General features: G+C 44.4%; 1 protein-coding gene across 10 annotated transcripts in view; it reads right to left on the reverse strand.

The window, feature by feature from the left end:
• PLEC (plectin) overlaps positions 1-14270 on the reverse strand; it is a 278960-nt gene that overhangs the window by 21364 nt on the left and 243326 nt on the right. For all 10 annotated transcript variants that reach the window (XM_077493421.1, XM_077493418.1, XM_077493420.1 and 7 more), the window contains 10 exons: positions 13319-13471; positions 11193-11347; positions 9319-9445; positions 8930-9113; positions 8685-8842; positions 7717-7895; positions 7032-7170; positions 4022-4378; positions 3073-3156; positions 668-772 (listed from right to left, as the gene is read on the reverse strand). In XM_077493421.1, coding sequence (XP_077349547.1) covers positions 668-772; positions 3073-3156; positions 4022-4378; positions 7032-7170; positions 7717-7895; positions 8685-8842; positions 8930-9113; positions 9319-9445; positions 11193-11347; positions 13319-13471 — 1641 coding nt within the window. The remainder of the gene's footprint in view (positions 1-667; positions 773-3072; positions 3157-4021; positions 4379-7031; positions 7171-7716; positions 7896-8684; positions 8843-8929; positions 9114-9318; positions 9446-11192; positions 11348-13318; positions 13472-14270) is intronic.

Below are 14270 nucleotides of genomic sequence, written 5' to 3' on the forward strand. Positions count from 1 at the left end.
AAGGTGGTCATTGAAGATTGGAGACCAAGGTTGTGTCCAAGGAGAAGATAGAGAGGACTATCTGAGGGTTCCTTTACACCAGCCATGCTGGGCTGCATTGGGCAACATCGCCCAACAGAAAGACAAACCAATCTGCCTCATTTCCTATACCTTCAGTCCATGCCAATAAGCTGCATTGGTATGCACTGAAAAAAAGAATAAGACATATTGCATTGTAACGCTCTTACCCAACATGTACTAGCACAGGTAGGCACCACCCACTGATGTGAAGATGGTAGCCTGCTCCATGCTGGAAAGTGACAAAGCCTTTGCTATCAAAGAAAATTGAAAATTATAAGAGTAACAGAAAATCTCATAAAGGGGTGTAGATTGGACCCAACCAATCAAGTGAGATGGAGCAACATCCATGCAGATGGGGCCTCATGAAACATTGTGAACGTTAAAAATGAAAAAAGGGTTTGGGACAAATAGCACAGTTTTTGGCCAGAGCTCGCATAGAGCATAAGGATTTACAATGCTTGCATAGGATTACAAAGAAAGCCATGTGTCGCCAGATACACCTATGCTTGCTCTTGAGTAATCACTACATATACAATACAGAAAACAGCTATGACTGAGCAGATGATTGACAAAGTCTTACGAAGGAACATTATCCTGATGTGCTCACCTCCTGGATGATGTTATCGGATGCAGACTGCACTTTGGGCTTCTTGAGTGGAGACACGACGGGCTCTACCTGAGCTTTATAGGTCACCAGCTGGAGCTCTAAGTCCTAGAAAAAGGAATCAGAGTTTTTAAATGCAAATCTTCTAAGGACACATTATAACCTTCTATATCGGGGTTTCTCAACCAGTGTTCCATGGAAGCCTAGGGTTCCCCCAGAGGTTGCTAGGGGTTCCTTGAGAAATTAACAGTTTCTGCCTCTCAGATAAGTTCCCACTGACACCATTGATCGGTTTAGCTATATGTAAACAAAGCACGTCACTGTGCTGGCCCTAAGGTTTCAGGAGCTGAGCAATCCCCGTGCTCATGGAATTAGTCTTCCTATGAAGGCTTGAACCTCTTACTTCTTCCCAATGACCACAAATGTAAGGAGCATTCTTCCCACTGACCATCACACTAATTGTATCACTTTTTTTTTAGATATAGTCATTATTAGCAGGAGGTTCCCCGAGACCGGAACATTATCTCAAGGGTTCCCCCTTGTTGAAAAGGTTTGAGAAAGGATGTTCTATATTATGAAATAATGAAGGAGACACCTAGAAGTTGATTTACTAAAACTGGAGAGTACAAAATGTGGTGCAGCTGTGCATGGCAGCCTTGTTCAATTAAACTTTACTAAGACCTGGAATCTGATTGGTTTCTATGTAGAGCTGCACCAGATTTTGCACTTTCCAGTTTTAGTAAATCAACCTCACAGTGTATTGAATTGGATACATTGCAAAGTACAAACACATGTAAATGTCTAATATCAATAAGAGACCTCTCTACAAAGAAACATCAGGGGGGGTAATACTTAAAGTGAAGTCTTCTTTTATTTTGGAACTGATAACAGTTCTCAACAAATAAGGCGACCGATTGTGTATATGTATGCTTTCACAAGTTTTCCGGAATATTCAGCCAACGTCGTTATTTACAGACTAGAGGGTTTTGACCGTAAGAAATAGTTCCTAAAAAACGTCACACTAATTTTTAATAACACATCTTTTACATCGACCTCCTTTCCACCTGCCACCATCCCCCACTATTACTATGTAAAATGACACTTGCAGATGGTCTGCAAATGCCATTAAAGTGTTTTTTTTTTGGGGGGGGGTAAAAAGTGCTTGTGGTGTCTATTATGGCCCCCTGTATCACCTGAAATATCTGGCTGATCCTGCCTGGTTCTGCACTCCCTTCTATAAACTGACCAGACACTGGTCAGTTTATGTGCCTCTGTCATCCTCTGCCATCTGCAGCTCTCCTGTGTCTTCTGTCCTCCCTCCCCTCTGTAAACTGACCACGGTTTATCAAGGCTGCTGAGCCCCTACACTGTGGTCAGTTTATGTGCCTCTGTCATCCATTGCCATCTGCAGCTCTCTTGTGTCTTCTGTCATCCTCTCCTCTCCCCTCCATGCTTGTCAGCTCTGTCCACTCCATGATTCTCCCATCCTCCTGCTTTCATAATACAACAACCTTGCAACAATCCGCTCTGCTATGGTAAAAAATGTCCCTAGTGCATTTTTTTTCTTTTAAAGCTGCCGCTGTGTACCTGATTTCAGAACACCGACCGACGCTCACGTGACCGGCTGCCTCTCTCCTCCTCCTGGCTGATGCCAGCAGGGGTTTCTCCGCCCTGTCCACTTTGATGTCAGCTTGAGAGAGGAGAGAGGCGGCCGGTCTTGTGAGGGCCGGTTGGCGCTCTGAAATCAGGTACACAGCGTATTTTTTTTTTTTTTTTTTTAACAAATTTACATAGTAGAAGGGGATTGTTGTATGGCTTAACAACCTCTTTAAATAAATACAATTTTTTATTTTTTGCGCCCGATTTTTCTTCACCAATTAAACTGGGCCTATAGTGGAAGTATAAAAATTGCTCTGGTCCATGGGGGTATATAGGTACAATAGCTGAAGTCTTTAAAAAAAAAAACATAGGATGAGCCACCTTAATATTTAGGTACTGGAGGCATGAATTGTGGATAGGCAGATAACAGGAATTTCTGTGCAGACTCTCTCCTGAACAGATTGGCAGGGGTTCACGCATTAGCTCTCAATAGAGAAGAAAAAAAAAAGTTGCAGCATCTGCCCTGTGATCGGTTTAGTGTCTGCACAGAATCTTTGGACTTTCCTGACACCAAGGGCTCAGATATACAATGGATAAAATAGAGAGTGTATTGATTTTAAAGAGCACCTGTCGTGAGTGACGGACATAGCTGGCCTGCTTTTGAAAATTCTAGTTGCCCGACTCTTATGCTAATCTCTGGTCTACTTGAGTCACCAATCCGGTAGATAATATGGGTTACTAAGATTTTCACACTAGATAACAGGCAAAAGCCTGGCAGCGACCGATGGGAGTATAACTTGATGTGTTACCTTGATGGCTTCGATGTATTGCTTGGCATACTTCTGGCATTCGTCCACTTTTTCACGGTTTTTCTCACTTTCCTCCAGCAGTTTCTGCAGGAAATAAATAACACGTCTTATGGGTGCTTAGATGTATCAAGAATTATACTGATGATGTGTTTTATTAGTGCTTAGATGTATCTAGAATTATTCTCATCCCGTACAATGAGTCTTATTGCTTCATAGGTGTATCTAGACTTATACTCCTTGTAATAAGGGTCCATCTTGTACAATGTGTCCTATTAAGGCCTGCATGTATCTAGAATTATACTCGTTGTGGGAAGTGTCTGGTGTGTACTGTGTGTCTCATTAATACCTACATGTATCTAGAATTCTACTTCCCATGGAAAGGGTCCATTCTGTACAATGTGTCCTATTAAGGTCTACATGTATCTAGAATTTTACGCCTTATGGGAAGGGTCCATTCTGTACAACGTGTCCTATTTAGGTCTACATGTATCTAGAATTCTACTTCTCATGGGAAGGGTCCATTCTGTGCAATATGTCCTATTAAGCTCTACATGTATCTAGAATTTTACGCCTCATGGGAAGGGTCCATTCTGTACAATGTGTCCTATTAATACCTACATGTATCTAGAATTATTCTCCTTGTGGGAAGGGTCCAACTTATACAATGCGTCTTAATACTTCCTAGATGTATGTAGAATTATACTGATCATAGGATGGGTCAATCTTGAACAGTGCTCCATATTAAGGCCAAAATGTATCTACAATTCTACTCCTCATGGGACGGGTCCAACTTGTACAATGTGTCTTATTAAAGCCTATATGTATATAGAATTATACTCCTCTTATGTAGGGTCCATCCTGTACAAAGTAAATTATTAATGCCTAGACCTATTTACAATTATACTTGTGATATACAGAATTGTGTGCAGTTCCTATCGTAGAGGCTTACCTTCTCCTCTAGCAGTTGCTCCTTGACAGTTCTGCTGTCGGTAATGGTCACAGACTGGATCTTCTCCTGCCTCCTCTTGGCTTCCGTTATCCAGCGGATGAGCCACTCATAGCTCTCCCGGTAATATCGCAGTTGCTTGCCCAGTTGTTCCAGTTCTCTCTGCCGAACGTCAATCTGAAGGACGATGGCCTGCCAACGCTCCAGAAGCATTTGCACCTTCTCCCGATATCTGTCCAGATCCACATCTCGTTCACTGTGAACCTTCAGCATCCTATCACTCACTTCCCTGGCCTTGCTGAGATCATTCTCCAGTCCACTGAAGAGTGGTTGGTGACCTTCTACCTGACCACGCATTCTCTGCAAAAGCCAAACCATTAGGATGATGAAAGCAGAGCAAGAAAAGGGTTATTACCCCCACACAATGCAGGGACACCATACCAGTGATGTCCATCCATACCAGTTTTGACATTCACCAGCTCTATACACTTTAAGACATTACAAAGTAAAAATCGACTGGCTCCTTTATAGAGTACACAAATGAACATCAATATATTGCTGTATTTTCTAATGGTCTTATCCAATAAAAGATGTCTGTAGGCTCCTCTGAACGAATAGAACAACTTCTAACACCAACTTGTCACAAACGAATAATACAAAATAAAATGTGATTGCTACTGTGGAAGTTGAGCCTCTGTCAGTGGCATCGGGAGGGGGGAGCTGACGGGGACTGGAGCCCCGAGTGAGACCCCAAAAATCCCCGGGTGTCAATATCACAAAATTAATTATTAGCCCTGAGCCGTGGTAATGGGGAACGATCTCCCGCCAGTGCGGCCAAATGACGTACACAAATCCCGCCTCCGGGACCCGGCTCCTATGACAGATGTCACACTCGTCCAATGCCTAGACTGCGGGACATCCAATTCATAGGCGCTGCCGGGTCCAGGAGGAGGCGGGAATGACACTGCGCAGCCGCACTGGGCAATCCACTTCAAGGCGCTCGCTCTGTTTAAATGGGCGGGTGGCTCTTCTATCCTGGCTCTGGCTGTCTGCAGGGCTGTCCAAGTGGTGGACATGGACGTGGAATGCAGGGGCCCGGGATGAATGACTGTTCCTTCGCACACTACAGGACAGGTAAGACTGAGCAGTAACAATCTGTGTATGTCAGATAGGTAGGTCAGTCATGAATGTCAGATAGGTAGGTCAGTCATGAATGTCAGATAGGTAGGTCAGCGCGTGCGTCAGGTAGGTCAGCGCGTGCGTCAGGTAGGTCAGCGCGTGCGTCAGGTAGGTAAGTTTAGTGGTCAGCATTGATGGGCACTGCTAAGCCAGGCAGCAACCAGCAAGTGAGTTTATGTATTGCCACACAACCCCACCACCCAGCCAAAAAAAACCTCGCCACTACCGCCTTATTAGAAGGATGTAAATTGGATAAGTACATCCCTCTAATAAGAGGTGACTGGGGGTGGGGGGAGTCTCGGTCTGATTATAAACAAAAAGTACTCTAACCCTTTGGTGGCCAGAAGCATTTGAAGCCTAGATTCCAAGGTTAAATTGGCATCATCAGTGGCATTACCAAATCTCCCAATAACTCAATGATTACTTTGTATGCCTAAATGTTAAGGACATAAGGATTTCATTTGGTGAATTGTTTTGTTACAATAACGGTTTTATTACTGGCAGACAAATATGCAAAAAAAATGTATATTTAAAGCGGAGTTCCACACAAAAATGGAACTTCCACTTTAAGTGCTGTGAGCCCCTGACATGCCACATTTTTTTTGTGGGGGGGGGGGGGAAGAGCGGGTATCCTGCTTTGAGAGGCACCCAGCTCCCACTTCCTCCCCTGGCACCGCCAGAAGGAAGATCACCTCCCCCCCCTCCCTGCAATCTTCTGGGACACATCACAGGTCCCAGAAGATTACCCGGCCATTCACAGGGCAGCTCGCGCCTGGCTGTGAAGCCACAACTGTGCGCCCACAGTTAGAATGCTGAAGCCACAGAGAGGAGGGGGGAGAGGAGCGAGGATTTGTACGGCTGCATCGATGGACCATGGGACAGAAAACGTCTGATTATTAAAAGACAGCAGCTACACTTTTTGTAGTTGCTGACTTTTAAATGGGCGGAACTCCACTTTAAATACTGTAATTGTTAGCTGACAATTACAGTACCAATCAGGTACACACTGTTGCTTAAAGCTGCAGTGTTATCTGCAGGCTGAAGGCTTATTTTGTCAATGAAGCCTCCAGCCTTCAAGTGATCAGTTTCATGGTCAATATAGTGATCATGGAATAGTCAACCGCTCTGATTGGTGTCATCAGTGGGCACTTGAGCCATCCGATTTAAGAGCCTCGGCTTGGCTGGTGGCACGCAAAAGTGGGACAATTTATTTTTGTTTATTTTATTTATTTATTTTTTTGTTGTACTGCCAATTTCAGCACTGTCTATATTATTAACAATATTTTTTGTTTTCTTTATAGTGATGATTGTCTGCATTAATCCCCTGAGGAAGCCCATTTGGACGAAACATGACAGGATAACTTAACACCACCTACCCTCAATATGCCATCTATAATGTGATATAATGACAATCTGCTAACCTCTTTTTTTATGTGTGATATTTTTAAAGATGTATTAATAAAATTTGTTAATTTTTTAACTATTCCTTGGTATTATCTATCCATCCATGACTAAAGCACCACCAAAAACGTCCTGTGTGTATATATACCTTATCCAGGGATTTTGGTGCCCGTGCCAACTCTGTGGCTAGCCCACACTATCCATGTGCCAACAGGTCTCCAACAACAGGCAATGTACTGAGTAACTTTAACCCCTGCCTGCCCCTTTGTAAATGCAAAATTAATTGTTTGATTCATCTTTCTGACAATTCTGTACAGTTCCTGCTCTGGATTCGGTCCATGGTTGATTACACATTTAGTGACCCGAGTAGACTGGCCGTTGTACATAGCTCTAGTTCTCTCCATCACAGGGGCTCACACATCCAAGGTCTTACCTTCAGGTCTGACTTGTTGCTCTCCAGCTCTTTGAGGTCTCCGGGAACAGTCTGGACTTCCTTCAGCTGATCTTCGTATGTTTTCACAACCTCCTCAGCACCTTGTGTGTTCCTGATCACCAAGTGTATCATCTTCAACCTGAAAAGAGAAAGAGAAAAAAAAAATCAATATTTATCTTTTTCTGCTGCTCCAAGTGAATTTCCCTGCCAGCAAAAAATGCATTTAAAGAAGTCCCACCATGCAAATATTCTTATTCTCCTCTCCTACGGGGAGTATCAGTGTCGGCATGTTCTTCCTCTGCTTGAGTTTCCTCTAGGCACCCCGGTTTCCTCTCACACTTCAAAGACACGCTGGTTGGCCATTTGGCTCCTGTCTAAGTTGGCCATAGTAGGTGTGTGCATTTAAGTATATTTCATGGGGACCTTAGAATGCAAAATCCTTGAGGCCAGGTATTGATGTGAATTTACAGTATACTGTATAAAGTGCTGTGTAAATTGACGGCGCTATATAAATGTCTGTAATAAATTAGGCCTACGGCCACACCACCCTGTAATAAATAAGGACAGGAAATCTGTCTGCTACACTATACTACTGCTACCCGACTCATTTTTACGTATATTGACCCCCCCATATTACATCAATTCTTATCAGGAGTCTGCAGTCGGCAAGCAGCGTGGTACGTACTTATCCAGGTAGATGGTGGAAAGGCTGTAGACTTGGTTCATCTTCTGTAAAGTAACTTCAAGCTCGGATCTTAGGAGCGGGGCCGACTCTCCCAGGTCAGGCTGGGTTAGTATTTTACGGGTCTTGTCGTTCACCTTATCCAGGTTCTTCTGGATGGTCTCCAGTTCAAAGTGAATTTGCTAAGGAGAGAGCGAGACAATTATACCATGCAAAATACACATATAAACTTTTTTACAAATTAATAGAAATCATAACTAAAGCTGTAGAAAAAAAAAAAAAGACCATTTACACCCCATCTCCCAGGGGCCCAGACGAATACATCTTGTCCCACAAGGTAGCAGAGGAAATAAATGTGCAGGATGGGTAAGGGAGGGGGGTTCCCACTTGCCTGAAGATGGGTTTTAACTTCAAACTAGATAATAACTGCAATTTAAGCTAATCGGAAACCTCCTTCTCAGGAAACCTCAGTCTGCAGCCAACATGAATGGACGTGTCTTACAACAGCTCCCGCTACTCATCCTGAATGCATCCTTTTATACTATACCAGTGGCTGCACAAGGCTCATTCTGCTCTGTAAACCTACCACACACCCTGGGATGCCCCTTCTTTCTGCAGTCAAGATGCCAAAAACTTATAAAGGAGGCCAGAGGTCTACTACTAGATGGTGGCGAAGTGCTGCCTGGCACCAAACATTAACAGGACAAAGCTAAGAAGGCTGCACTGTGCCTAGAGAACTTTGCCCACAGTGCAGACCCCAGCTCTTCCCCGCTCCTCTCTTTACAGCTGGGTATCCTGATGGGGACAGCGAGACCAGATTGATGGATTGGGGGTTGGACCTGAACCTCAATCAGTTGCCCAGGGTGAAATTAGAGCCCAGTTTTGAAAGATGTAAATTCAGCTGTCCAGTTATGCAACGGCTCCATGGCTAGCCTCACATCTGAAGTAAGTGGAATGAGAGTGGACATTACCTGCTGGTCTCCGATCCGCTGGGAGCATTCCTTGATGGGATCTTTGTCCAGGGGGGTTCGGATCTTGCTCACTGTACGGGACTCACAGCCATCCAGCTGTAGTTGAATGTTCTTCAGCTGGGATACGTAGTTCTTACATGTACTCTCGTCCTGTTCACCTGTATGGGTCACAGACACTCGTGTCACACACACACACACTAAACGCCTTGATGCCGCACGTATAAAGACACTCTGCAATCTTTTACCTTTCTCGAGACTGCGTAGGAGCAGGTCGTACTTCTGGGTGCAGGAGCTGTATTCTCTCTCGATGTTCATGCGGTCATCTGGGTGGAAGTTGTGGGAGTCCTGGCTGTCCCTCAGGAAGTCCTGGTAATGGATTTCCAGGTTCCGGAGAGCCTGAGAATACTCCTCTGATGTCATGCTTCGGAACTGCAGGATGGACAAGAAAGATGGTCAGATCCTAATCTTAAAATTCAGCTTTATAGCTTCAACGCGTTTGGTTGTAATGGGTCAATACATATACAGATATATCTTGCTGAAAATAATAAATAAATCTAATTGTTGCCATACTGTCTGCAAGTTTATAACTTTATTAGCCAGAGAGGGAAAATGGAGAGAAAGAGTTTGGACTAACCGTGACGAGTGTCCAGGACTGGATGAGCTGGATGTCCCTGAGCAGATACTGGTAAGAGAGCATACACTTCAGATCGATATGCATGGTGTGCCACATAGTGATTAGGGTTTGATGACTTTCCTCCAACCTACGGGGAAGATAAACAACATGACTGATTGTATGTGACGGAGGAGACAAGGAGGATACAATTGCTCATCATTATGGACAACATGACTGTGGGCATGACAAGGAGGACACTACGCTCATCAACATTGACAACATGACTGCACACTTGACAAGAACATGAAAAGAACACTATGCTCATGATGACTGAGGACACAAGGAGCACACTACATGAACTATCACAGACTACATGACTGAGGATATAGCAGGAACACTTCACTCATCATCATGGACAACACAACTGAGCACATGACAAGGAGAACACTACGATCATCGCCATGGACAACAGGACTGAGGCTACGACAGGAACTCTCATCATGGACAACGTGACTGAGGCTACGACAGGAACTCTCATCATGGACAACGTGACTGAGGCTACGACAGGAACTCTCATCATGGACAACGTGACTGAGGCTACGACAGGAACTCTCATCATGGACAACGTGACTGAGGCTACGACAGGAACTCTCATCATGGACAACGTGACTGAGGCTACGACAGGAACTCTCATCATGGACAACGTGACTGAGGCTACGACAGGAACTCTCATCATGGACAACGTGACTGAGGCTACAACAGGAACTCTCATCATGGACAACGTGACTGAGGCTACAACAGGAACTCTCATCATGGACAACGTGACTGAGGCTACGACAGGAACTCTCATCATGGACAACGTGACTGAGGCTACGACAGGAACTCTCATCATGGACAACGCGACTGAGGCTACGACAGGAACTCTCATCATGGACAACGTGACTAATTCTGCGACAGGAACTCTCATCATGGACAACGTGACTGAGGCTGCGACAGGAAGTCTCATCATGGACAACGTGACTGAGGCTACGACAGGATCTCTCATCATGGACAACGTGACTGAGGACATGACACGGAGCACACTACACTCACTATTATGGACAACATGACTGAGGCTATGACAGGAACACTACCCTCGTCATCATAGACAACATGACTGAGGATACTACACTCACTGTCACGAACAACATCACTGAGAACGTGACAAGTAGGACACTACACTTACCATCATGGACCACATGCCTGAAGACACGACAAGGAGGACACTACACTCCCCATCATGGACAAGATGACTGAGGATATGACAAGGAGGACAGCATCATGGACAACATGGCTAAGGACATAACCAGGAGCACACATGTCATGGACCACATAACGGAGGACATGACAAGGCGGACACTACGTTCATCATCATGGACAACATAGCTAAGGACATAAGGAGCACACACGTCATGGACAACATGACTGAGGACATGATAAGGATACTATGCTCAACATCATGGAGAACATGACTGAGGACACTACACTCACTATCATGAACAACATGACTGAGGACATCACAAGGAGCACACTACACTCATCATCATGAGGAACATAACTGAGAAGATGATGAAAAGAACACTACACCCACCATGATGCGCAACACAACTTAGGATGTGACAAGGAAGACATTAATGACAACATGACTAAGGACATAACAAGGAGCGCCCTAACTCAATGTCATGGATCACGTGACTAAGGACAAGACACGGAGGACACTATACTTCTTATCATAGATAATATGACTGAGAACATGACAGGGAGGAAACTGCAAAATCAGTGAGACAAAACTGACAATTGTTGCAGCAGCCAAGGACCCAGCACCGTGCTAGAGCACCACAGGACTGATAACTCACCGACTAACAGCATCCAGAGCCTCCTTGTTGGGTGGTGGAACGATGAAGCAGACAGATGGGACCATGGCGTCATTTCCTGCGGAATCCATGATTTTCCACTTGCTAGGCTGGGAGTTATTTACCAACACACATTCATCTCCCTTATGTACAGTAATCTGTAGGACAAGACAAATACAGCTATATACTGTAACCAAAGAGTGTAACACTTACTGCAAAATAATAGATAAAAAAAAGTGCCTTGGGCGTGTGCCACCCTGATAGAACGAGTAGTCATTTGTCAAACTTAACTGAACTTGTTCTATAACGTTGGAGAAGTTTCGCAACTCAAAACCATGTAGCTTCCTCAGTTCTCATAAATGCCACTCATTAGAACTGAGGAAGCTGCTTAGATGAGTAGTGAAACCTCTCCACCATTACAGAACAAGTCAGGCTAATGATTACTAGTTATCCCTTTCATGACTAAGCCTATTTTTGACATTTTGTGCTTACAAGTTAAAATCCATATTTTTTGCTAGAAAATTACTTGGAACCCCCAAACATTATATATATATATATTTTAGCAGAGACTCTAGAGAATAAAACGGCGATTGTTGCAATATTTTATGTCACACGGTATTTGCGCAGCAGTGTTTTAAACGCAACTTTTTGGGAAAAGGGACACTTTCATGAATTTAAAAAAAAAAAAAAACGAAACGGTAAAATTAGCCCAATTTTTTTGCATAATGTGAAAGATAATGTTACGCCGAGTAAATAGATACCAAACATGTCACACTTTGTCATCATTCCACGAGTGCGTGCAATTATAAAGTACGGTACCTAAAAATCTCAATAGGAGGCGCTTTAATTTTTTTTTACGGTTACCAGGTTAGCGTTGCAGAGGAGGTCTAGTGCTAGAATTATTGCTCTCTCTCTGACGATCGCGGCAATACCTCACATGTGTGATTTGAACACCGTTTACATATGCGGGCGCGACTTCCGTATGCGTTTTCTTTGCTTTGCGAGCTCGCGGGGACGGCAGGCACTTTAAAAAATGTTTTTTTTATTTAAAATTTATTTGAAAATGAATAAATTGTTTTTAAAAAAAAATAAAAAATGTGATCACTTTTATTGCTGTCACAAGGAATGTAAACATCCCTTGTGACAGTAATAGGTGGTGACAGGTACTCTTTATGGAGGGATACACTTCAATGTATTCAGATCGCCGAAAACTGCGATTCTGAATACCGTATATTTTTTTAAAACCGGCGCCATTGGCAGCCGAGTAAGCGGGAAGTGACGTCATGACGTAGCTTCCGTGTTTACGATTAGGATACTGGAACGAAAGCCGATTACGGCGTCATTCCAGTTCCTCCCCAGCAGCCGGAAGCATCGGAGCGTGAATCGGTGCTCCCGATCGAGAGGGAGCACCGGTAACAGCGGCGGGAGGGGGGGACGTCCCCTCCCGCTCCTCCGGCATAACAGCCGAGTGGCTTTTAGCCGCTTCGGTTGTTATGTCTGGAAAGCCAATCGCCCGCTGAAAAAACAGTACCGGGATGATGCCTGCAGGTGCGGGCATCATCCCGGTATACCCCCCGGAAGCAGAGTATGCACATCTGCGTACGCTCGGCTGGAAGGGGATATACTATGACTTTGATCCAGCACCCTCCCGCACATGCCTGCATTGCGTAGAGAAGCACAAAGACCCAGTGATTACATCTTTGGATCTACAAAACCGTATGCAATGAAAACCGAAAAATATTTAGAGTTTTGATTCGCTGGCATTTTAATGAGGGAGGGGGGGGGGGGGACCATGTGAGGCCCCTAATCAGCACAGGAATCTGTATGACCCAACAATCATATTCTTCTATTGCAGAGTGACATGACACGGAGCTCGCTCCTCTGCAGAACTAGTCATGGTCAGTGTTAAAGCTCTTTATTCTCCCAATTAGGACCGACATTCATGGAGAATTGCAGCTACGTAGCCGATTTGCTATGAGTTCACAAGCAATCACGCCGACTTAACAGATTACAATGCCGTGACTTTCTGAGCAGAGCCGTCATCTATGTGGAGGAAGAGGAGTGCCAAATATTTCCACACTCAGATAATCGCACAGGGAGCGGTGCGTAGTCCTTACTCCTTCACTCACCTCCAACTGCTTGTAGTCACACACCGCTTGAACCAGTTGTTTGGCTTTGGGCGGGTTGGACGGGCTGCGAGGTTTCAGCTGTATGATGGCCTTTGCCCTCTTGGCCAGGCCGGAGACTTGCCCCTTGTACTCTGTGAGCTGTTCTTTTTCATCCTGGTGGTGGGAAGAGAAGAAGTCGAAGTTTTTTACATTATTTTCTCACCTTGACTTTAAAATGTCATATTCATTTCCACATCGTAAATTCAATTATTTCTAGCCTACTCCCATTAAATCGGAGCAATCTTGAAGTTTGGAAACGTACTTTGTCAAGACAGCCACATATTTACTTCCTGGAATTTCTATGACTCGTAGTCACTATGCCCCGAGGATAGGCACTGCTGTGTTGCACATGTCACAGGGCCTGCCTTCACAGGGGAGGAGTTCCAGGAAGCAGAGTCAGGACAGGAATCACTGCTTCCAGGCAGCGAGGTACTATGGGATATGTAGTCCATAGAAATTTAAGAGAAGTTGCAAAGCATGCAGGGAATCCAGCATGGAAAGAGGCGGCCAGCAGACAAGCAGCATTCATAACGTGAAAGGAGATTTTTCAAGTAAGCCTTTGTTGCAATGTCATTAATAACTATTGTTTGTATTGTTACTACAATGCTGATGTATAAAATGAAAGTATGTTGCGACCACAAATTTATTTTAATACACATACATACACACACACATATAAACAGTATGTCTCAGATACTGTATATTCTCATTGCAATTTTTGGATAAAGCCTGGAGTATGGGGGTGATGCAGGAACAACTAGCTGGTTAACCGATATCAACAGAGATAATAGATGGCACCAGCACAACATGGATCCATATAATAGTCCAGTGGGCTCCAAATGGCCGCCTTTTGCTTGCCTTTGTCTGGCCATTGGGGCACCATTTCACTGACATCAACGATGAGGCACTATTC

The sequence above is a fragment of the Lithobates pipiens genome, unplaced genomic scaffold, assembly GCF_037356315.1.
Source record: "Lithobates pipiens isolate NorthernLeopardFrog02 unplaced genomic scaffold, aLitPip1_a1.2 Scaffold_19, whole genome shotgun sequence".
NCBI lineage: Eukaryota > Metazoa > Chordata > Amphibia > Anura > Ranidae > Lithobates > Lithobates pipiens.